The sequence below is a fragment of the Panthera pardus genome, unplaced genomic scaffold (genome assembly GCF_024362965.1).
Source record: "Panthera pardus isolate Hobbes unplaced genomic scaffold, ASM2436296v1 HiC_scaffold_25, whole genome shotgun sequence".
Lineage (NCBI taxonomy): Eukaryota > Metazoa > Chordata > Mammalia > Carnivora > Felidae > Panthera > Panthera pardus.
The window spans coordinates 10438180-10463001 of record NW_026526821.1 but is presented as its reverse complement, the minus strand read 5'-3'; the positions used below and the strand labels follow the sequence as shown (position 1 = coordinate 10463001).

At 48.7% G+C, this 24822-nt stretch overlaps 1 protein-coding gene across 1 annotated transcript in view; it reads right to left on the bottom strand.

Moving 5' to 3' along the window:
• The window catches only part of ATP9A (ATPase phospholipid transporting 9A (putative)), a 125955-nt gene that overhangs the window by 74639 nt on the left and 26494 nt on the right, over positions 1-24822 (bottom strand). Inside the window, 5 exon segments of the mRNA XM_053890131.1 lie at positions 130-188; positions 13456-13564; positions 18804-18917; positions 20798-20869; positions 20871-20943. Of these exon segments, the coding sequence (XP_053746106.1) occupies positions 130-188; positions 13456-13564; positions 18804-18917; positions 20798-20869; positions 20871-20943 (427 nt within the window).

Here is a 24822-nt window from a genome sequence, read left to right as displayed (position 1 = left end):
CCTACATTCAGTTACACAAATACCAGATACACAAATCCACATGGTTGGGCTTGGGAACTGGCAATGACTTCCCACATTGCCACCAAACCCACACGGCAGCCTGGTCACAAACTGCGAGACGCCACCCACCTTTTCAACGATGATAAGGTCTCCAACCTGGATATTGGAGCTCTTCACTTTCACCGTCCCTGCGAAGAAAGACATCCAAGATACGTCACGTATGAATGCATTTCAACTCCTCACGCCTTTGCAGAGTGCCCACTAGCCTGCAAAGTCAATGTCATACACCCAGAAGTATGCGCCTCCCCTGCCCGGCCCACCTCATCAACACTGCCTGCCCCTCTTCGGAGAGATTCACCTGCTGCGGGGGCTGCTCGAGGAGTGAGTCCCCACCCCTTCGAGCCCCGGAATAACTCACCCCTCACTTGAGGCCTTCTGCCTCACCGGTGCCATATAAGCTTTCCTAAGTCGGCACCATGACATTCATTCGGCCCCAAAACAAAACAAAAAACAGCACGGAAATGGGGAAGAAAATGAAGAGTCAGATCCACAGACAGAAGGGCAACTCTTAATTTTCAACACCCCTAGAAAGAATTTGGGGCCAACCGAAAATGACCGATTTTTTTTTTTTTTAGATTTGCAATTGCTAGATATTTTGCTTCTGTGATGATGTTCAGACTACACAACTTTCGCTGGATGTCTGGATAAACAGTAACAGCTCACATTAAACACCTATCCTGCAAAAATAAATAAAAAACGTTGAAAAAAAAAAAAAAATTTAAAAAAAAGGGGCGCCTGGGTGGCGCAGTCGGTTAAGCCTCCGACTTCAGCCAGGTCACGATCTCGCGGTCCGTGAGTTCGAGCCCCGCGTCAGGCTCTGGGCCGATGGCTCGGAGCCTGGAGCCTGTTTCCGATTCTGTGTCTCCCTCTCTCTCTGCCCGTCCCCCGTTCATGCTCTGTCTCTCTCTGTCCCAAAAATAAATAAAAAACGTTGAAAAAAAAAAAAAAATTTAAAACACCTATCCTGTGCTAAGCACGGTACAGATGCTGACAGAGTGACAGCTTCTTTTACCCTCACGACAGCGCTCAGAAACAGGGATTATTGTCTGAAGTTTTCAGAGGAGGAAAAAAAGGCTCAGACCCGCACCATACCCAAACGCCTAGTCTCACGGAGAGAACAGGTCAGAGCCAGGATTCACACCACCATCTGACTCCAGAGGGTGAATAAAAAATACCAAAAAAAAAAAAAAGTGAGCTCAGTTCAACCCCCCCCCCCCCCCCAAACACATGTACTGAGTGCTATGCTATGGGAATTCAAAGATGCAAGACAGTCCCCTTATGCTAGAAAAAAAAGCCTGGTCTCCAGGAGTCAACAACATGCTGGTGGAGACCACGGCAGTGAACAGTTTCGGTTCCCAACTGGGCCAACGACTGTTCCCCACCAAAGGCTAAAATCCATTCTTAGCTCCCAGCACACCAAAAAAAAAAAAAACAAAAACAAAAGAAAAAAAAGAAAAAACGGGCGCCCGGGTGGCTCAGTCGGTTAAGCGTCCGACTTTGGCTCAGGTCATGATCTCGTGGTCCATGAGTTCGAGCCCCACGTCGGGCTCTGGGCTGACGGCTCAGAACCTGGAGCCTGCTTTGGATTCTGTGTCTCCCTCTCTCTGACCCTCCCCCACTCATGCTCTGTCTCTCTCTGTGTCAAAAATAAATAAACGTTAAAAAAAAATAAAAGGTGAGGGGCTGGATTTGGCCCCTGGGCTATAGTATGCAAACCCATGAGCGGGTGAGAAAGAGAGCCAGACAGATGCTGTTAGTGCTAAATAGTGTGTGAAATGATGCAGGGGAGCCCAGTGTGCACACAGAAGCGCCTTGATCATGCATTCAACATTCCAGCAGCATTTACGGAACGCCTGCTGTATGCCAGGTCATGCGCAGGTGGGGATCCACGGAACTCACGGTCTAGTGGAGGGAAGGAGGCGATGGGCAAATAATAATCGGGTGGGAGGGGCTCAGGGAGGTGCACAAGAGGTGAGACGGGAAATGGCCAGATGAAGGACAATGGTGACCAGCAACCCAGGAGCGGAAGGCACGAGATTGGAGAGAGTGTGCGTGTCAGCTGTCCACACGCGCGTGTAGTCGCAGGCTGCACCTCCTTCAGCGAGACCAGAAGCGCTGCATGGGAGGCAGGGACTGGCAAGAGACAAAGGCCAAAGGGCTGGTCGGGGCCCGGTGGTCCTAAGAACAAGTCCGGAGAGGAGCCGGGCCTAGATTCTGGGGGCGGGGCACATTCTCACACATTAAAATCTTCGAGAGTCTTTGGCCTTTTATAAAAAGCCCATTTAACTTACAAACGATCAGATCAGCCGAGGGAGAAAGGAAATGACAGGAATGGCTCTCGGTCCTCTGCAGGGAAGTACCATTTTCCCCAGCACCCAGAGCAAAAGTTGAAGGGGAATCACTCGGCTGTTACTCCCTCCCTGTTCACTCAACAAACGCCCGGCTCTCACGGAAGAGGCACATTCGCTCACTCGTTTGAGCTCCGCTAGTTTTGAGAAGAACTTAAAAGACACTGACGAGGCCATCTAAGCGTACGACTCGAGACTTCTACAGTTTTTCACAGCATTTTCTACTTTCCACACAATTCAGCGTGTCTTTGTAATAATTATCCACCACAATCAAGGCTTTCCAGAGCATTCCAAGTTATCGCTACGGAAACAACTTTTTCAAGGAGGTTCCACAGGGTTTCATTTTCATTAGTTCTTGTGTTTAATTAAATTTCATCACGGTAACAGCACCGGCAGTAAAAAAGGAAAGCATACAAACACTAATAACAACTTCTAGACAGAACGTAGCAAGTGGCAATGAGCTGGGCCGTCAGTTGCTCTGAGGGCCTTCTAGACTCTTCCAGCGTGGGCATCTCACTCATCTCACATCAGTGTTTAATGTGCCTCATTTTCTCAAAACACAGGCCTAAATTCAGTTCGTGGGCCTGAGCCCCAGCACGCTGGAGAGAGACCCACAGCCTCAAGCGTTCATTATGTCGAGACATCTGCAGAGGGAATAGAAGATTTCCACCAAAATCCAAAGAGTCAGAGGGGCGCCTGGGTGGCTCAGTGGGTTAAGCGTCTGACTTCGGCTCAGGCCATGATCTCACAGCCTGTGAGTTCGAGCCCTGCCCGTGTTGGAATCTGTGCTGACGGCTCGGAGCCTGGAGGCTGCTTCGGATTCTGGGTCTCCCACTCTCTCTGCCCCTGCCCCACTCATAGTGTGTGTGTGTGTGTGTGTGTGTGTGTGTCTTTCTCTCTCAAAAATAAATACAACATTAGAAGAATTTAAAAACACACACAAAGAGTCAGAGCATTAGAAATGGGGGGAAAGAGAGTCCAAAGTGCAGAATTCTTTTCCTGCCTGAACATTTCTTCTGGTCCCACCAGGGGGCAACAGGAAAAATAGGCAGAGTCGCCCTTTTCTTCCTGGGGAGTTTACCAAGGCGTTGCTAGAAGGAAGGGAGATCATAAATTCAACATGGCCCTCTGTGCCAATGAACTTTTCCTTCACCTGAGCTTGCCCTGGCTTTCCCAAACATAAATTTACACATTGTCTCTGGTTTTAGTACTCAAATTTAAGCCGGCGGACTGACCCAAACGATCACAGAGCCCGTGTTCCAAAGTTGGAGACCTAGCTACAAATCTTCTTTTACGTGCAACTCAAAGAGGAACGTGCATCTCAAGTCTTATTAAATAATAACTGTACACGTATATGTGTGGATGACGGCGGGACGGAGGACAAAATCAGAAGGGTTATGCTGGAAGGGGGGATGGTGATTCTTTCTCCAGCACGTATGCTTTCTAAATTCTTCATGGTGATTTGTTTGTTTGTTTATAAGCAGGAGGGGCTCTTCCAACAAGAAAAAAAAGAAGAACAAATTAAATTCGCTCAAACTTTTAAGTGACCAGACCCAGATCTTTCCCTTCTACGACGGAGTCCTGATTTATGATCAGCTAATGTGAACCCTGCCTCTCCCTGTCCATCTGATCCACCTCAACAAAAAGCCCTTTTAATCCGCTGTGCATGCCAAGGAGTCTCTGCCTGAGGCCGGCCGGCAGATCCTTGAGACAAGCTCTTCTACTCTGTCCGTCTGTCATCCACCGTCTGGGGAAGGGACCAGCGGAAGCCACTTGGAAACCTTCGCGGTGGCTCCCTCATTAGCATTTCAGCATTGGGGGTGGGGGGAACCTTGCAGCTTCAACGAAGGGCTATCCCCAGCCTCCCACTCTCTAGAGCTAATCATGCAGTCTTGACCATAAATTTGGACTTCCCTTTCCATACTGCCATTTTTTTTTTAGCCATCAAAAAGGCACGGTTCAGGCCTGCGTGCAGGACACATGGTTAGCGTGTGTCTAGGCAGGTGTGTATTCTGAATGAGGACAGACATAAAACCAAAAGGAGAAAAGGAGGCAGAAATAAAAGAGAAGGGAAAGCAGATACCAGTGTGTATGTTCCAATGGTTACTGGGCTTTCCATCAGCCACGCCCCACAGCTGGCTGCGGAGGGACAAAAGGAGCTCGAGGTGGCCCCGGCTGCTGCTGCCACGGCCGGGGCGGGGGAGGGAAATGAGGGGGGAAACGGGGACAAAATGAGATCAACTAGCCAGGCACTGGGGGCTGGGATTAACTCACACGATGAAAAAAACCTTCAAACCGTGGAAAGGGCTCCAAACACATGATTCCTAACCTTACATTAACAACTATTTTGAGTTTTCTACAAATGGAAAGAAAAGGAAGGAAGGAAGGAAGGAAGGAAGGAAGGAAGGAAGGAAGGAAGGAAGGAAGGATGCAGTTAAGCATCCGACTTTGGCTCAGGTCACGATCTCATGGTTCATCATGAGTTCGAGCCCCACATCAGGCTCTGTGCTGACAGCTCAGAGCCTGGAGCCTGCTTCTGATTCTGTGTCTCCCTCTCTCTCCCCCTCCCTGACTCAGGTTCTCTGTCTCTCCAAAATGAATAAACATTAAAAAATAAAAATAAAGAAATATGGGAAATACAAATGGCACATCTCCAAGGATTACTACATGTCTCCAAAGACAGCAGGACAGCTCCTACCGCCCATTCTCTGCCTGGAAGAAGACACCCTCCCCAACACCCCACCGAGAAGTTAGCAGACACAGGTACTTCCCTTTTTTCTCTCATCTTCCCTGAGGTTCCTAAGGCGGAAGGAGAGCCAGCCCCGGGGGTGTGCGACCCGTGTGTTCACACAGGCACCCCCCCCCAACCCTTGAGTGAATGAAAGACCAGTTATCAAGTTAAAATTCTTAACTTTTCAACAAGGAGTCCTGCATTTTCATTTTGCACCGGTTCCCACAAACAATGTAGCCACTCCTGCAGCGAACTAAAAAACTAAAAACACCGAGTAACCTCTTTGGTGCGCAGCGTACAGGAAAACCTGGCCCCATTCTGAGAACTGAAGGCCCAGAACTTCCCCCTTCCCAGACCGCTCTCCTCTTCTGGTTCTCCTCACACCCAGCCTCCCACCTCCAGCCTCTGGGATTTTTAGAGACATTTGCAGAAACTTTACAGAAGTTGGGTAAGAGATTTTTACCAAGGTTAAGTGGGAAACTGTCTGCTGGCCACATCCTAAATCATTAAATGCCTTCTATAAAGTAAATTTATCCCTTTCAGCTTTCGACACTCTACCCAAGTCACCTCTGGGCCAGAGTTTATAACAGGGAACAAAATTCCAATTACAAGAGCTGTTTATTTCTGTGGAGATGGACCCCAAGCCTTTCATAAGCCAAAAGCTGTTGAGCCCAAACTGTGCTTTTCATGGGTGACAGCTTCAGAATAAGACCAGTTTGTCTACACTGCAGGGAGAAACCAGATGTTTCCCTGGAGTCCAAACAAGCAAATGACAATTCAGTCAAACTGCAGAACGGCCCGCAAAAAAAAAGAAACTTCTAAAAAATAAATTCCGGGGCACGAGTATGTGTGGGCCTATGTTTTGACCCCGAACACCTCCAGCCCTCCTTTGATTTTCCATTGTGCATGCAGGATATGGATTGCTTTCGTAGCCACATCTCCACACACCGACCCTGGTTAATGTATTACTCTTGAACTCACACTCTGTGACAGTGATGAGTTGTAAATTTCCTGGGGTTGACATTAAAACGCCTCTGCAGACCCGGCAGAGTTCACAGGTTTAAAGCTGAAATTTTCATAATCCGAGAGACTTGTCCGCATTCCCCAGAGCCTAAGAAAAGACTGTTATTTGAAAACAGGCAAAGGGTTGAAAAGCATTATTATATATTCCATGGCCACTTCGTAGGGCCTTCCTCTAAAAAAGCGGGAACTTAAAAAAAAAAAAAAAAAAAAAGGCTGAGGCTTAAATGTAACAAGTTTATGCCCAACAGAGGCTTTTAAAATAAGTATATAAATGGTCCTCCCTGCTTCTGGTGCTCAATAATGAAGAAACAGAACAACATCACCCCAGCGTCAGGGGGATTATCTTTTGGGAAAGATAACACCTTAATGTGTATGTGAGATTGTTTTCAGGTTTTTTGTTTTGTTTTATTTTGTTTGACTTTTTTTTTTAATTTTTTTTTTTAATGTTTATTTACTTTTGAGACAGAGGGAGACAGAGCATGAGTGGGGGAGGGGCAGAGAGAGAGGGAGACACAGAATCTGAAACAGGCTCCAGGCTCTGAGCTGTCAGCACAGAGCCGGATGCGGGGCTCGAACCCACGAACCGTGAGATCATGACCCGAGCTGAAGTCGGACGCTTAACCGACTGAGCCACCCAGGCGCCCCTTTGTTTGGCTTTTTTAATTACACAACAGATGAGTTCATCAACGATTTGCAGTAAAGAGAAGTTGAGCGCTTTGAAAAAGCGAAGAAACCCACGGGTCCGAAATACCTTGGCATGTCTCGGAGAACGGTATGAGAAAAGTGTCTGGCAAGATCTGTTTTAAATAAGACTTGCAAAAGCAAATGCTTTGGGTCTTCATGAGGAAAGCCTGGGCAGGGGAATACTTTGCTTCCCAAACTGGATTTGAGATCCTCAGTCAAGGACTTTTGTGGTACTTTTGCTGTGGTTAATATCAAAAGGACCATTCACTGGAATTCTCTTCTCTCAAAAAAGCATAACACGGTGTCTGTTGATCCTGGGTGCAGGGACTACTTAGCGCCAGGCCTTGCGGACGTGATCTCTTCTTCTGGCCCCTGCCACAGCTGTGTCCCACCAGATCTCGGTCAGGCCAAGAAGCCTCAGGACTTGATCCCCCTCTTGGCCTTTACTGGAGCAGGAGGCATTAGGGCAGGGCTGTATGTCTCGTGCCTGGGACTGTTCAATCCGGATGTCAGCAGGGATAGGAGGAGGAACCCAGAGCCCTGGGGGAAATGGGGTCCCAATGGTCAATACAAGGTTCTGCTCAGTGACTGCACATTACAGCAAACTAGAGAAGGGCCAGACTTCTACCTGAGACGTCTCCCTATAAAGCTGCTTACAGTGGAGGTCTCCCAGAAACCCTCCACACAATTTTCCACTTACCCAGGAAATAGTTCCCCTCTAAATGCACAAAATCAGGGTGCCTGGGTGGATCAATCGGTTAAGCGTCCGACCTCGGCTCAGGTCATGATCTCATGGTTCATGAGTTCGAGCCCCATGTCGGGCTCTGTGCCAGCAGCTCAGGGCCTGGAGCCTGCTTGGATTCTGTGTATGTGTGTGTATCTCTCTCTCTGTGCCCCTCCCCTGCTCACACTCTGTCTCCCCCTCTCAAAAATAAATAAACATTATAAACGCACGAAAGCATGTTGGTGTATTGTGTTGGGGTTTGCATGGATTAATAAATATCTGAAACGTGAGGGAAATACAATTAAAATTTTTTAAAAGTATAAAACATAGCTTAGTGTTCTCCCATGCCTGAACAGAGTTTATACTATGAAAAACACAAACAGTACTTGGGTTTGGGAACACGAAGTTTCCATTTAGTTAACTACCCACGAGCGAAACAGCTCTCCATTAATGAATGCATCTTCCCTATATCGTCGTACCTTCTCCTGATAAACTTCAATGGAATACAAATGCCAAAAAGAAAGACACGTATATCCTTTGACCTCAAAATTCAGTCACATGAACCACAATACTAACAGTCCAAAGCAGATTCTGAAATAAATTGGAAAAAAAAGATGTCACTCTTAAGCGGAAGTGAGACCCTGAGGTTATTCTATCACTAGGAAAGGGTGAAGAGACCCTTTCCAGAACTTTCTGGAAAGAAATGGAGAAGATGTAAGGTAGCAGCTGGGTTTTAACACCATACGTATACCCCAGAACTGAAGAAAGGCGGATTCTCTCCATTTCACATAGACTTCCAGCTTATGACTTCTGGCTCGAGGCATGCCCAGATGTCCCCAGCAGGAAAGAAGCACCCAGCAACTGCATTCATTGTGCCTCTGTTTGCACTTTCTTTCAAAGCTAATTATCCGTGTGCCTCATTTAGCCCCTGATCACAGGTTAGTCTGGGCAAACATTCCTGGTTGAAGATCTCATGGAAATGCAAAGAAATCCACTGCCCTCAGCACCCGGGATCATCGAGGCAAAGCACTCCACCCCCAGATTTCAACTTTTGGTTTGAGCAAGACACAAGGAAAAAGAAATAATCCCTTTACTTACTATTCCCCCCCTACCCAACCCAAATCCTTCCAGTAACAAAAAGAAGTTTTGCCGAGTCGGCTACCACTTCAAGCCCCCTAATTCTTTGGCTTTGGGATGACAGTGCCACCGAATGCTGTTAGAGAAGACCCCTCAACTCACAAGAACCTCCCTCCAGTCTCTGATCTCGCTGCAAATGCATATTTCAAGGAGGAGAAGAAATGCTTATCTATCCCCAAGCCGTACTGGGTTCCCACCAACTTTGTCTAACGACTCTGTCCACCTTGGAATGAGGGTGCTGGGGTGACAAGTCCCTTTGGACTCACAAACGTGTTTTGAAATTCTTTAAATCTGAGAGCGCTTCTGTAGCGTATGTATAAAGGCTGAATGTCGTAGCTACGGCTGAGATACCCTGGGTGAAGGTGGTGCCCGCAGCTCCTGGCACACAGTAGGCGCCTAGACCCATAGGCCACGGACGTGCATTCAGACAAGCCGGGCTTCAAGTCAGAGTCCTGCCCTTAACTAGCTGCTGCTCCCATCTGTAAAAGCCACCTGGCTGTCTAAGAAATTACACCCTAGACCTTCTTCAACACGTAGCCGGCTTTTGGTGGGTCATCGCTCATTTTTTTCCTACTGCGTTCCAACGTCAACAGTATTTTTTTCTTTTTTTGTAAAGAGTTGCAATTTTAAAGTTTATTTTTGAGAGGGTGAGACTGGGGGAGGGGGAGAGAGCGAGGGAGAGAGAGGGAATCCCAAGCAGGCTCCGCGTCGGCAGCACAGAGCCTGACGCGGGGGCTCGAACCCACCAATCCTGAGATCGTGACCTGAGCCAAAACCCAGAGTCAGACGCCTAACCAACTGAACTACCCAGGTGCCCCGAGTCGCATTTTTTAAATTATCTATTTAAATGGTTGGATACCTCACTAAATTATGAATTCCCATAATCCACAGGCCCTTGTGTTTATCTCTAGAATATGGAAACTTATGATATACTTGGGACGTGCTGTAGTCAAAACAAATCTGCAACAAAATGAATAAATGGTCATTTCCACCTGAACTGTTAAAATACTTAAAAACATTTCTTATTTGACATGACAGTGACATTAAAAATCAATCTAGCTGGTGTGTCATTTTAGATAATAGATTCCTCTACTGAAATACTATGATAATCTAAATGGAAGTAACAATTAGCAGAAAAAGACTATCATCCATTTTTCCTCCCAGTGGTGAGTGCCTTACTTCCAGGGTTTTTAGTTGTTTAAAAATCAATTTTTGTTTCTCAAAGTTTGAAAGTTTTTCAATTTCATTACCGTTCACGCTTCTAAAACTCTGGCTGTGCCACTGGCATTCTTAAAACTATGTTAACTCTTGCTAAAAATACATGTCATGACTCTAATTTTGACACATCAAACACAAATTGAGGGACAAGCTATAAAGCAACTGCCCTAAAACTGGCCGGTCCTTTTTAAAAAAAAAAAAAAAAAAAAATTTTTTTAATGTCTATTTATGTATGAGACAGAGAAAGGCAGAGTGTGAGGAGAGGGTCGGGGAGAGAGGGAGACACAGAATCCGAAGCAGGCTCCAGGCTCTGAGCGGTCAGCACAGAGCCCGACACGGAGCTCGAACTCGGGAACTGGGAACAGTGAGATCATGACCCGAGCGGAAGCTGGACGCTTAACCGACCAAACCACCCAGGTGCCCCTGGCCGGGCCTTTTCAAAAATGTCAATGTTGTATCAAAGAAAACCAGGGATACGTGCCAGACTAGAGGAGATAAGGAGCAAGGACAAGTAAATGTCACTGGCAACTCTGTACAGGTTTCTGTACCAGAAGAAAAAAAAAATGCTGTTAAAAACAGGGCATTTTAGATGCTCAGCGTGGCAGAGGAGGGGGAAACCAGGACATTTTAGGAACAAATGGCAAATTTTGAGTAAGGGCTGTAGATTAATAGTAATGCACCACTGTTAAATTTCCCGATTTCGACAACTGTACTGTGTTACGTAAGAGAAATGCCCCACTAGGAATTAAACACGGAAGTACTTAGGAGTAAAGGGAATGATGTCTGCAACTTAACTCTAACGACTTAAGAGCGAGAGTATCAAAAAGCAAATATGGCAAAATGTTAACAACTGATGTATGCCGGGTGAGGAGGGTATTGGAGTCAACCACAGGAGTTTTGTAACTTTGTTTCTCGCTAGACATTGTTCCCAAAAAATGTTTTCAACTCAATCGCACAAGTACTGTTATGGTCAATCAGGAAGTGATATCAGAATGTAGGTAAACGACGTGGCCCGTATAATCCAGGGATCAAGGACTTGATATGTTGGCTTCTAGCCGTGTCTCAACTCTAAAAACGGTGTTGAAAAATACATTTTTAAAGATATCATGGGATACAAAAGAAAAGAGCTCTGCATGGACACACACACACACACGCTTGTTTCATTTTGCTTTTGAATTTACTAAATGAAGATCTTGGTGAAAAGCCTCACTCAAGAAAATAGTAAGTAACTAAACAGGAAGGTGAAGGAAGCTTTCTTTCTCTTCCTCTCTCTGAAACCTTCCAGTTGGGCCTTCACACTCTGCTCCCCCCCTCCCCACTAAAGCGTGTCGAGTAACTATACTCACCTCCATCACTTTCTGAGCTGACAGTTTCTTCAGTGCTTTGGGGGGGGGGGGGGTGGCTTTCAGAACAAATGGCCAAGCAGGGGCTGGGTCAGTGTTCAGAACTCTGCTCGGTTTCCCCCCATGGCTGCATTGGCATGACAACAGAAACCACGGGCCACAAAAGGAGACCGACAAAGGAAGACAAGTGTTTAATGCTGGAGCCATCTGCCAATTCTCCTAAGGATCTTTTCAAGAAGTGAGTGAAGTTAAAGGAGGAGCCGAGGAGGGTATCTGCAGGGGAGGGCACAAAAATCATTCACCGGAGACGCAATTGCAATATGAAAAGGACCAAAGAAGGTTTGGAGCTGGGACAGATGAATGAATGGATTCCATCTAAATAGATCCACAGCACCCTCTCCAATGGGGCCTTTTGTCGGTTGCCTAGCATTTCAAATGTTATAGTCAGAATATGTTATTAAGGGAGGATTTAATATACACGGGCCACAAAAAACACCCTGCGGAGGGGTCTTCTGATTACCCACGTGGAAAGCCCAAGCCACCTGCCTTTGCAAAGACTACACTGGGTTTTCTTTCTTTAGGCAGCAAGATGTCCCCAAATACAGTAGTTTAGCCATAATAAAGCATTTTCATGCCAACGCTGCACCCCCCACTTCTCCCAGAGACATTCTGCCAAATGTTAAGACCACCAACTCCGAAAATGTATTTAAATGCACCAAAACAAAATACCTTCATGCCCCTCAGGGGATTAACAAAAAATTTGAGCCCAAAACATATTCCTCCGTCAATATTAATAGAAAGAAAATAAAACCCTGAAACCTTGTGTGAGCGCCTTGGGGAGACTGAGGCATCAAAAGCAGTTCACCCTCCTTGAGACACCTATCTACCTCCTGGTTTTCAGAACTCTTGACGTCCTGAAGGTTAAACACGGCTTTCATCCATCTCTGCTGCTCCTAAAACATTATCAGTCCCTGAACTGCCTGTCATCTTCAGGGACTTTACGTAACAGCCTCTTATTTCTGAACACATCCTTACAGGTTATCTCCTGTAGAATTTGTAGTTGAAACACAAGTTAAACGCTGGCTGGATCGGTAGGTGGGTTCCCATTGGGGATATTCAGGAGTTTGTTTGTTTTTAATTCCACCAATTTAAAATGCATGTGCCTCCGGGCGCCTGGGTGGCTCAGTCGGTTAAGCATCTGACTTCAGCTGAGGTCATGATCTGGTGATCCACTGGCCCTGTGCTGACAGCCTGGAGCCTGGATCCAGTGTCAGATTCTGTGTCTCCCTCTCTATCTGCCCCTCCCCCTGCTCACGCTCTGACTCTCTCTCTCAAAAATAAATAAACATTAAGAAAAAAAAAATTTTTTTAATGCATGTGCTTTGCAAGGGATTCAGTGCTTAAGGGCTATCTAGTTGCTTCTCTGGTCAGACTCTCCACTTTAAGTTGTAGGATTTTTTTTTTTAATTTTTTTAATGTTTACTCATTTTTTGAGAGAGACAAACAGAGAGCGAGTCAGGGAAGAGCAGAGAGAGAGGGAGATGCAGAATCCAAAGCAGGCTCCAGGCTGTGAGGCTGTCAGCACAGAGCCCAACGTGGGGCTTGAACCCACCAACCACGAGCTCATGACCTGGGCCGAGGTCGGGGGCTCAACCGACTGAGCCACCCAGGCGCCCCAAGTTGGAGGATTTATAAGATGCCCCTCAGCAGAATCCTCAGAGATGCAGCTATAAATCTGGCGCCCACTTAAAAAGACGAATGTTGCAAAGTTGTGGCATTAGTTTCGTAATGTTGAAAGAGTATCTTTCAAAGCTTCGCTCCCCAGAAATACGTAGGAGAGACTCCTAGCCTCCGCAACCTGCAACCTCAGCATGGACAAGAGGGGGCCCCTCCCTCCCTCCCTCCTCAGCCAGCCGGGGGACAGGGTCAGCCAGAGGAGGCTGCCCAACGAATGGGGTTTAAATCCAGCCTGATGCACAAGTCAGCCACAGGCCAGGCTGCAAGAGTGACCCGTGGCAGCCTACCGGGGGCAGCCTGAGTCCCTCCAGGCCCCGGGCACACGTTGGCCTCCGGGGTGCCAGCAGCCGAGTGACTGTCCCGCCACGCGGTGTCCACACACCCGCCGGCCCCTGGCCTTGACCTCTGCTCCCTGACTGTCCGCGGCCCTGGGGGAGCTGGGAGGCTGACCTCTGGCTGTGAGCCGGCTGAAGATCTGGCAGTTGACTTCTCTGTCGCGTACGTAACATCGGATCTCCTCCACCGCCTCTCGGATGACAGTGACGGCCAGCACGAAGCCCTGCAGAGACAGGGGAGAGAGGGTGAGCCCCGCGGAAAGCGACTTTCCTCTCCCGGTGCTGGGGACAGACAAGGCCAGAGGCCACACGGGACAGCAGCAGGGCGGGTCCTGCCAACCGCCCCAAACGCACCTGCCCCGGCAAGCCCACTTCTCTGACTCCTTCCTCCACACGTACCCTGGGGAAACACTGGCTGACGCACACAGACGGGGGCATCCCTACCCACCACCACGGCAGGGTTTCTAAGAGTCAAAAAGGTGGTCGGTCCACAGGCAGTGGCCGAGCGATGGTACCTGGTGACATCTGTACCTCATCCAGCGGACGTTACTGGAGGGGTGTCACGGCCCCACAACAACCCTGCTCTTACTACTGCGGACATGAGGGCTCTGAGGCACAGAAAGGTTGAGTAATCTTGCCAAGGACACAAAGCTCCTAAGTGACAGGCAGGACACTGGCTCCGGAGTCCTTGCCCTTAACAGCCACATCGTTCTGCGTCCAAAGAAACGTGGAAAGGAGATGAGCCAACAACACAGAGCACACCCAGACCAGTTAAGAAGAGTGAGAGCCATCACTTTTGCACTGACCTCCCAAGTAGGGACATCAACTTTTCCCCACATAAAATGTAACCCCGTGCATACAAGCACCAACCGCAATGACCACACTCTGCAAAGAGTTTCCAATTTCCTTAACCAGTGGCTAGATTCCTGCAAGGAAAAGACGGGAGGGAGAGGGAAGGGACGAAGGAGACTCCAGTCTTCTGTGTAACGCTCTCAATCCTTCTAAAGAAAACACATTGAGGGATGAGCACTGGGTGTTGTATGGAAACCAATTTGATAATAAATTTCATATATTGAAAAAAAAAAAAAAAAAGAAAACACATTGAAGTATTGATTGCATAAATAGCAGCTAATAAAAAGAACACTGAAACTGCCCGACCTTTCCCGGGTCAGGTACCTCAACTCATACAAAATTTGGCGGGGGCTGGGGTGTGAGTCAGCCGTAACAGGAAATCTATTTCCATCCAGATTCCTCCTCTTGTATCAAGAAAGGCAAGAGCATTCGTTCATTTTTCTTACAAAATACCTTGTCATCTCTCCTTTTCAAGCCTTTTTTTTTTTTTTTAATACAGAAAGCACCATCGCCCTGAAGGTTAGCAGCCGTGATTCTTTGGGGATTTCTATATTGTTTATCCTGTGAAATAGATGAACTTCCATTCAAAGGACTTTAAATCTCTTATGTAAATCTAGCCAGAGATGCGCTCCTTTGTGGGACTTCTCCAAGGGCTCGTTTGTCTTTCCAATCAAAGGATTGCTCCTGTTTCCAATCAAGATGCAGCCAGAGCAAGACTGGGACATTCCAGAAGGAGAGCTCTAGAGCTGGAGGTGAGAGGAAGCCTGTGGTGGCCGGGCACAGACCCAGTCTGCAGAACGGGCGCCCCTCCCACGCCGCCGGGTCGTTGTTCCGGGCCAGAACCCGGGTGTTTGCTGTTTGTTTTTGCAAATGTTCCCGTTCCTATCCCTTGCTGCGTGGGCCTAGCTAAACCCCACTGATGTTAATGGAAAGTGTGCACTCATACAAAGACAGGAGCCGTGACCTCCCTGCTGCAAATAAATACCGCCTCCTAAGTTATCCCATCTACTCCCCCTGCCCCGCCCCCACCCCCCCCCCACCCCCACACACACTTCCCATTAAGCCCAAAGGACCTGCCATCCCTTAGGCTAGAAAATGCTTTTGCTCACAGATGCAAATGTAGCCCAGAAATAAATTCCAACCATCCAACTTCAGAGGTCCTTAAGATCCACGGATGTTTAGAAAGAGGCTTTAACAGGGAGGGCTGGGATTGTCTGAGCTCGGAAAGGGACTCAGAGGCAGTGACAGTGCCCAGACAGGCCATTCTGAAAGTGTTAAGCCTCCTTTTGTAAAGTCGTACATCAAAAATAGATTTCCTGAAGCAAAACCAATCTATGAGCTAGAAATCAGAAAAGCAGTGCCTTCTGGTTCAGGAGAGATTGACTGGAAAGGGGCACTCGGGGACTAGGGTGGTGGAAATGCTCTGTATTTTGACCGAGGTGGTGTTTCCACGGTGTTGACAAATGTCAACGTATTATCTGTGTATTTCATGGTACACAGATTATATCTCAATAACGAAAAAATCTAGCTCTTCATACAAACAATTTTAGGGATCATTTCAGCTACCTATTGAGGAATTTCTCCCTCTAACGTATTAGTACCAAGAAACAAGGTTATCAAAAGCTAAACCTTAATCCAGACAATGAACAATGACACCAATGCCAGAAATTTAAAATTCAAATGAGCGTATTTCCTGAGAATTTCCTGTCCGTTGGGAGCAAAAGGAGGCAATTTATTTGCAGGGCTTCCTTTTAATCCTCCCAATGAGCCAAGCAAGTGGACACGATCACGCCTGTTTTGCAGATGAGAAAACTGAGGTTCAAATTACACAACTTCCCAACGTGTAGCTAGGGACCACACCGCAGCCCTCACTCAGCCCTCATCCATAGCTGGCTCTGAAACGAGAGGCCTTTCAGGGTGGTCGGAGACATTTCAAAATGCGTTCTGGTCAAGAACCGGGAAGTGATTCTGTGCACAAAAATCTAGGGGACATCAGCTCTTGGCACCTAGAAACATGCCATCCACTTGGTCTCTCTTCGACCCCCCAAACCTTCTTCTCTGTAGCCCCTGGGAAGAGGCAGGACGGTAAGACCAACATCCTAAACCTTCACAGTGAAAATGTGGCTGTAAGAGAGACCCAGATGTGGAGTCGAAAATGTCAGGACCGCCAGCGGCAGCTGTGACCCTGCCTGCTTCCCACCTGCGGCCACCGTTCCAGGGAAAGCGGGCGGGGGGGGGGGGTGGGGGGGGGGCAGAGGCCACTCTGACTGCATGCACGCAAGGTCAGGCTTCTGGGAACTCCTGGCGTCATTTCAGCAAGGAGATGTGGGCAGCAGCTGGGGAATGGGGGGTGGGGAGGGGCACCCCAGTGCAAGCTACTTGCTCCCGCCCTCCTGGACTGGACCAGAGGGAGATTTTCACTGGGGCGATTTCTATGTTTCTTGAATCATGTGATCGTCTTACCTTTCAAATAACCACACTTTAAAAAGGTTCCCCGGAAAAGGCAAGGTGATAAGTTACATTTTGTATACATTAGAGACTAACTTTTTTTACACAAGGAACTTAGGGTTTGACTCTAGACAGGTATGTAGTTAGCAGCTGTGGAACTAAAAACCTCCCATGACGTTGGGGTGTTTCACATAAAACTCCAAAGCTTCTAACTCTTGGGCCTGGCAACTCCAGGACCACGTTCGCACCTGCTGGAACGGAGCGGACCCTTCCGTTCTGCATGGGACGTGAGCTCCCCGGTTCTCCCGAGGCCTGCTTGTGTCAGCCGGGCCTCTGAGTCTGCAGTGCTCGTGGGTGAGAACGCAACGCGCCGACAGGAATGTTTGTTACGCGAGGGAAGGATGTGTGACAGAAGCCTTCTCCCGCTCCCAGGGTCCTAACTCACCCACAAATGACTCAGGTCAGGGGAGAACTGTTTGCACATCCCCAAAGCACCTTTCCTGTTCGTGTGGAAAAAACCCAACCCCCTGTCCCTTCTCTGGGCTGGAGCTGCCGGCCTAACCTGTCTGATGACGCGGCACTCGCGGTTTATGGCCACTCACGGGTCTCTTAGCAACTGGCTCTCTACACCGTCCGTGTCAGTGCACCAAATCCTTATCCTCTCCCACCTGCCACGATAGATAAATACATAAATAAAGCCCCACTTCATGTGAAATACGCAGCTTCTACCTGGATAGAAAGAGATGTCACTTCCACCCTCTCCACACCCCAGTCACACTGGGCTTCCTTCTGTTCTTCAAATGCTCTGGGCAAATGCCTACCGCAGGGCCTTTGCACTGCTGCTCTTTGTCCCTGGGATACTCCCGCCTTCCTATTCAGCCCATCCCCTCCTCGAGATGGTTTCCATGGCCACATTGGCCAAGGCTGCCCCTCTACATCCCCCACCCCCACCTCATCCATTCAACAAATATTAAATGGGCCTGGGATAGCCTATCTGGCCTGTGGCCTTCTTCTTAGAACCTCTGCAGGACTTTTCACAATTTGAAATGTTTACTGTCTGTCCTCCTCTGAAAACCAACTGGACAGGGGCAGGGATTTTTATGTTTCATTCACCGCTGTGTCCCCAGCACATAGCAGAGGCCCCCTCCCCCCTACCCGGCACACAGTCGCTACTCGCTAACCATTTGCCCAAAGGAGGCAAGGGAGGGAATGGAGGGGCCTTCTGGTCAGTTCTGTCTCACTTCAGACACAAAGCGCAAAACCTGGTACTTTTCAAACCCTCCTGCTGGCAGGCTCTACAGGGGCAGCAAACAGGATCTCAGAAAACAATTCAAATAGCACAACCCACAAAGATAGAAGCCTTGTCCTTCTGGCCTGACACTGCATCCCCAGAGTCTAGAAACAGGTGAGACAGACCGTAAGCATGAAATGCACAGTTGCTGAAAAAACTGACTGGCTGAAGGACAGAACGAATGAAGGGCCCGGCCTTTACCACTTCACCAGTCTGGCCCCGGTGGTGTACAAAATGCAGCCTCACCATTAAAATCCTGGGGGGGCTTGGGGCGCCTGTGGGGCTCAGCCGGTGGAGCGACCGACTTCGGCTCAAGTCATGATCTCGCGGTCTGTGAGTCTGAGCCCCGCGTGGGGCTCTGGGCTGATGGCTCAGAGCCTGGAGCCTGCTTCCAATTCTGTGCCTCCCTCTCTCTCTGCCCCTCCCCCACTTGTGCGTGCGCTCTCTCTCGCTCTCTCTCTCTCTCTCAAAAATAAATAAACATTAAAATTTTTTTTTAATTAAAAAATATAGGGGCGCCTGGGCGGCTCAGTCAGTTAAGTGTCCGACTTCAGCTCAGGTCATGATCTCGCGGTTTGTGAGCTTGAGCCCCATGTCGTGCTCTGTGCTGACAGCTCAGAGCCTGGAGCCTGCTTCGGATTCTGTGTCTCCGTCTCTCTCTGCCCCCTCCCTCGCTCATGTTCTGTCTCTCTCTCTCTCCTTCAAAAATAAATACACATTAAAAAAAAAATTTTAATCCTGGCGGGGGGGGGGGGGGCGGGGCTTGAGGCTGTCCTCTCGCGTAAAAGGCTGCAGATGCCCGGGTGAGAGAGACAAAGAAGCATCTGTTCCCAAACCCCACGGTCAGCGGACAAACCACGCCCCTTACTCACCAGCGGGACCCAGTAGGTATAGAGTGCACCAAGTCTCATTTCAGGAACAAACTGAGAGCAGGCAAGAAGCAAGAAATAGAGGTTGAAAAAATACTTGAACTGGTTGAACAACACCTGGAATGACAAGAGAGAGGAGAGAGAGAAGAGAGACAGTCACGGCTCGAGTGATGCACCTGCGGGGGGTCGAGTCCGAGGTGATTAAGAGTTGAGAGCGGCCCTGCAGACGAGCACAACTCCCATGATGCCTTTTACGTAGAGTTTCAACGCTCCTGCGTATTGTTTAGGAAAACACATGTGCGTAATCAAAACAGAATTCGTAAAAGTCAAAAAAAAAAAAAAAAAGAAACAAACACAAACAATGATACACATGGAAATTATTAACACCAAATTCAAGAGAGTGGGTGCCTCTGGGGCCGGGGAGAGCATGCGGGGGGCTTCGACTTTATCTGTGACGAGTTGTTTCTTAAAACTGTTTTGTAAGTACAGGGAGGCCGCTCAAAATGCTCAGAAGAGTTTTAGTGGGAAATGTCTCTACTGTGAGGTTGATCAAGAAAACGAGGTAACCTCTCATCTCCACGATATGATCTCATAAAATAGAGCGGAATCGTGTCCTGTGTGGAGGCGGGTTGTGGGGGAGCCTTGATGGCTCCCACGTGCCCTGGGAGGTCGGGGGGGGGGGGGGTGGGGGGGGGGGAGTCTGGCACCACATGCCTTGCCTGGGGCGCTGAGCAGAAATGATGTGTCTCTTGAGGCTGAGGCAGTAAAGAGCCATTTTTCAGCCAACTCACTCTTGCTCAGTCATGGAGATACTGGTGGCCTCGTGTTCCAGACGGTGTAGCCGCAACATGGAAGAGTGTGGCCGCTCGGCACCAGAATTTCCATGAAGGAGAAATAAAATTTTTCTTGATTTAAGATGCTGATATTTGGGGGGGGTGGGGAGGTGGGAGGGGGGAGATGGGGTTGAACGCAGCAGTGAAGGCAGTCAGAGTTGCCCTTAAAAAAACATTCAAATTGACCGTAAGCTACAGCATTACACGTTTGTGTTTCTGGAACCTCTCTCAATAAATCAAACACTCATTTTTTTTTTTCTTTCCCCTTCCAGCACTGGAACTGATCACTGCTGCTGCTTCTAAAGTCAGCCAGTGTGTGTTGGGTAAAAATAGGCCTTCGATTTAAGCACGTGTTGGGGGGGCGGGGGAAGGTCTGTAGAGCTGAAATCCACGGATTGGCCTAAGCTAAGGTGGAAATGCTAGGACCAGAACTCCAGAGCACAAAATAATAAGTAAGCACAACCAAAATATTCATTAGCAAAAATGCCAACAGCAATTGCTTCTGGATGGTAGGATTAAAACTTACCTTTTAAAAAAAAAAAATCTCCATACTCGTATCTCCTGACTTTCCTACTCTGAATATGCGTTTCATGATGACAGAAGGGATACTTTAGGCAATGATGGGGTTTTGGTTTTTGTAGATTTTTTTTTGGTATTTTGGTTACAATGCTGGGTCCCCAAAATATCTTTTTCACTCTTGCCCCTAACACACCAACTAAATGTGAAGTTATTCTAATGGATCAGGTGGCATCTCAAAGCAGAAACCTCAGAAGGCAGCCCCCCCCCCCGCTAGGTACTCAGGACATGGGAGATGGACAGGCAGCGGCTAAGGCAGCCTGGAAAAGACCCAGGTTATCTGGCCACAGGGACGTTTGTCTTTTTTTCTCTTTTTAAAAAATATTTATTTATTTTGCGAGAGAGGAAGAGTGTGAGCAGGGAAGGGGCAAGAGAGAAAAAGAATCCCAAGCAGACTCCCTGCTGTCAGACTCGGGTCTCGAACTCACCAACCGTGAGATCATGGCCTGAGCCAAAACCAAGAGTCGGCCGCCTACCCAACTGAGCCACCCAGGTACCCCCGAGGACCTCGGTCTTCTAAAACCCAGTACCACCACCCACATCCGGTGTGAGAAGAAAACAAAGGCTGTGGCCTCTGCCCGTACGCACCCCAGGAAGAAAGGTGAAGACGTTGTACTTCTGATTGTTGATGACATTTCGAGGGTACCTCTGGTCCCTCTTTCTCGGGGTGCCCCAACCACACAGTGCGGGGCCTGGGCTCCCCTCCACCGCAGCATCTCAGCCACTCACAGCACCTGTGGGAAAGACACAGCCACACCGTCAAGGCCACGCCCACACCTGTCCACTTCTCTCCGAACGTGTTCCTCTAAAGCAACTTTACTGGGTCAGGACAACGGCCACGAATGGGACTTCATCATCATGAGAGGGGAAAACAGAGCCAAGGCTTCTAAGAAGCTGTGGTCCAAAATATGCTTTGTCCGCAAGCCCAGATTACTTACGTCATCAAAGTGTAAGATTCATTTTTAAAATGAGATTTAAGTTAAAAAGTAAATACAGAGCAACACATTACCTCTATTTTACATTTTGCTGATGAGAGAGGAGAGCCCACAGCAGTTATAATACAACACCCACGGAGAATCTCATTCAGATTTCTACCTCAATCTGTGTCTCTCAAATTGCAATTCTAATCACTCCCAAAAATGTCTATTTGCTTAAAAATAAACAAACAAAATAAAAAGTAAAGCAACCAAGTGCGCCAAGATGTGAGAAACCACAGAGCCCGGCCTTGAACGACTTCCGTCCTACTAGAAAACCTGGTGTCTTTCCAGCACGCTGCCCGGATCCACCAAGATGACCAGGTAAAGAAGGGGAAGAATCTCCCCACACCCGGATCTCCTTTGAGCAACAGCCCCAGAGGAGCCAGCCAGGAAGACACTGGCTCGGGGCCCGGTGTCACCCAGAGCCAGGCCAGCGTGCCCACTGTGGACCGACTGAGCCCCCAGCTGCCCGGGCTGCCCTGCGAGGTCGGCGCATTCGTGCACCTGCTCCCAGGTGGCCCGCACAAGGCAGGGCAGTCCAGGTCCGGGGGAACGAAGCCACTCTTGAGAACACCTGTCCTTGCGGAGAGCCCAAACACAAGGCAGAAACCCCAGCCCTGCCGGCCCCCCCACAACGTTGCCAAGTGAAGTGAAACCAAGCAGACAGGGAAATGGTGACTATGTAATTACAGGTCCACCACGGTCCTCCCTTCTTCCCATCCTCCTACGCGCCAGGCAGGCCCTGGTGGGGTGCTGGGGTACAGAGCGGAGCAGACTCCGCCCCTGGTCATCAGCAAGCTGCCTGTCCAGATGCTCAAAATTCCCATGATGAAACACAATGCTCTTCCTTAAACATAGGATCTTCGGGGGCACCTGGGTGGCCCAGTCGGTTAAGCATCTGACTTTGGCTCAGGTCATGATTTCCCAGTTCGTGAGTTCAAGCCCGGCATCAGACTCTGTGCTGACAGCTTGGAGCCTGGAGCCTGCTTCTGCCTCTATGTCTCGCTCTCTCTCTGCCCCCTACCTTACTCGCACTCTGTCTCTCTCTCTCTCAAAAATAAACAGTTAACAAAAAATCAAAGAAATAAAACTAGCATCTTCATTCCAGTAAATCGGTGCTCGAGTGGAGCGTATGTCGTAAGGACAGGTTTTACTCCTAGTAACTCATCTGTGCTGGCCCTGTTCTCAGTTGTCCAAAGGCCAGAGACACACGCAGGCCTGGACCAGAGGGACCCAAACCGCTGCTGTCTGTGTGTAAGCAGCACCCGTGCTGGCCATCGGTGGACGGACACTCGCTAAGTGCACACTGAAGGCAGGAAGCAGGAAGGAGAGAGGGGGAATCACTTGACGGGGAGCAGACCTCTGGTTAGTGGAAACCGCGGTCATAACTGACCCCTCCGTGACGTGAACCAGCACCCCTCTCCCCATCCTGTAATAATCCTGTAACGATGGCTCCCGCGGTTGTGGGTTTCTAAGCGAAAGCTAGAGAATGAACCTAACAAAACCATCAGGTCGGCTGTTCACATGACTTTTGTCTGTTTTGTTTTAGCAGAACGTTCTGCACAGCAAGCTGCCAGGTCGGGCCACTCGTCACGTAAGCCGCAGACGTGTGCGTGTGCACAAAGTGGCAGGAGGGTCGTCGCAGGATGCACTGTGGTGGCAAAAGATGGGAGAGGGGCTCGGTGTGGTTCATTCTCCGCGAAATTCAGAACAGTACGCATTTATCGAGCGTCCCGCTGGAACGAAGGACAATTTGGTCCGGGAACCGCATGTTGGAGCAGCATCTTTGCTCCTTTCTCACAGTCCCACGACAAAACAGGGGTGAGCATTCGGCACCAGCTAAAATAAAAACTTTGTGGGAGTGCAAGCTGGTGCAATCACTCTGGAAAACAGTATGGAGGTTCCTCAAAAAACTAAAAATAGAACTACCCTACGACCCAGCAATTGCACTACTAGGCATTTCTCCACGGGATACAGGGGTGCTGTTTCGAAGGGACATATGCACCCCCATGTTTATAGCAGCACAATCAACAATGGCCCAAGTATGGAAAGAGCCCAAATGTCCACCAATGGATGAATGGATAAAGAAGATGTGATGTATATCTATATCTATATATCTATGTCTATCTATCCATACACACACAATGGAGTATTACTCGGCAATCAAAAGGAATGCAGTCTTGCCATTTGCAACTATGTGGATGAAACTGGAGGGTATTATGCTAAGTGAAATTAGTCAGAGAGACAAAAGTCATATGACTTCACTCATATGAGGACTTTAAGAGACAAAACAGATGAACAGAAGGGAAGGGAAGCAAAAATAATATAAAAACAGGGAGGGGGACAAAACAGAAGAGACTCATAAATATGGAGAACAAACTGAGGGTTACGGGAGGGGTGGTGGGAGGGGGGATGGGCGAAATGGGGAAGGGGCACTAAGGAATCTACTCCTGAAATTACTGTTGCACTATATATGCTAACTAATTTGGATGTAAATTTAATAAACAAACAAATAAATAAATAAAAGCAAAACCAAAAACAAAACAAAAAACTTTGTGTCACCTGAGCCAAGCACAGTCAGCCCCGACGGCACGTCATTTAGCCAACTTGACCTCATTTATTCACTTTCACCTGCACTGGACATAACCTGCACACGTTCAATACACGATCAACCTGACTTTCAGGTCAACAGCATTTACTGGACACTTACCAACAACAATAACATAAGACCAGTAATCACTGCTTCTTTTTGGTCCCCTGCTCATTCACCTACTTACTCTGTCTTGTGTGTTCGGCGTGCTGGGCCCTCACCTGGACACTGGGCATTCAGGAGTGAACGAAACAGATGGCTCTTCCCCCTCTGGAGCTTATTCTCTAGTGGAGGGAGGGAGGCAGGGTAAACCACCCAAATTAAATAAGGCCTGGGCAAGCAGGGCGGGGGGGCGGGGGGGGGGGGGGTAGAGGCGTGTGGCTCAGGGAGACTGGATGGTCAGGGAAGCTGGTGTGACGGCTGAGCTGGGGGACAAGCAGCGGCTGCATGCAACCGTACAAAGGAAGCACAATCTGGGCAAACGGGAACAGAAACCCAAGATCCAGAGGTGGGAGGCAGCCTGGTGCACGTGCTCGTGGAAAGACTGGCGTGGCTGGAATACTCCAACCCCAGGGGAGCAGGGCAGAGGAGGAAGGGGCAGCCAGAAGACACGGGGCCTTGTCTGGGGCAGGGAGTCTGGAGTCTACTCCATGCACAGCGGGGATCACTGAGGGTCACCGGCAGGGGCTGGCCTGATCCGATTGACATTATTGAACGGTCTTGTCTGCCTGCTGAGCAGAGAAGACCCTGCAGTGGGCAAGAGTAAGAACGGGTAATAGCTGTAGGGTTGCTTTTTGGGGTAATGATGTGTTTGAATATTGACTGGGGTGACGGTCATGCAACTCTGTGAATACACTTAAATCTGCTAATTGCACACTTTCAATAGGTGAACTGCAGGGTACATGAACCGTATCTTAATAAGGCTGTGTGTTTACCCCCAAAAAAGGGGAAACGGGGATTGTTTAGCAAGCTACTGCCATCATCCAGGCAAGCAGAGACAGCCGTCCAGACTAGAGTGGGGCAAGCGGGTACAGAGTTCCAAAATG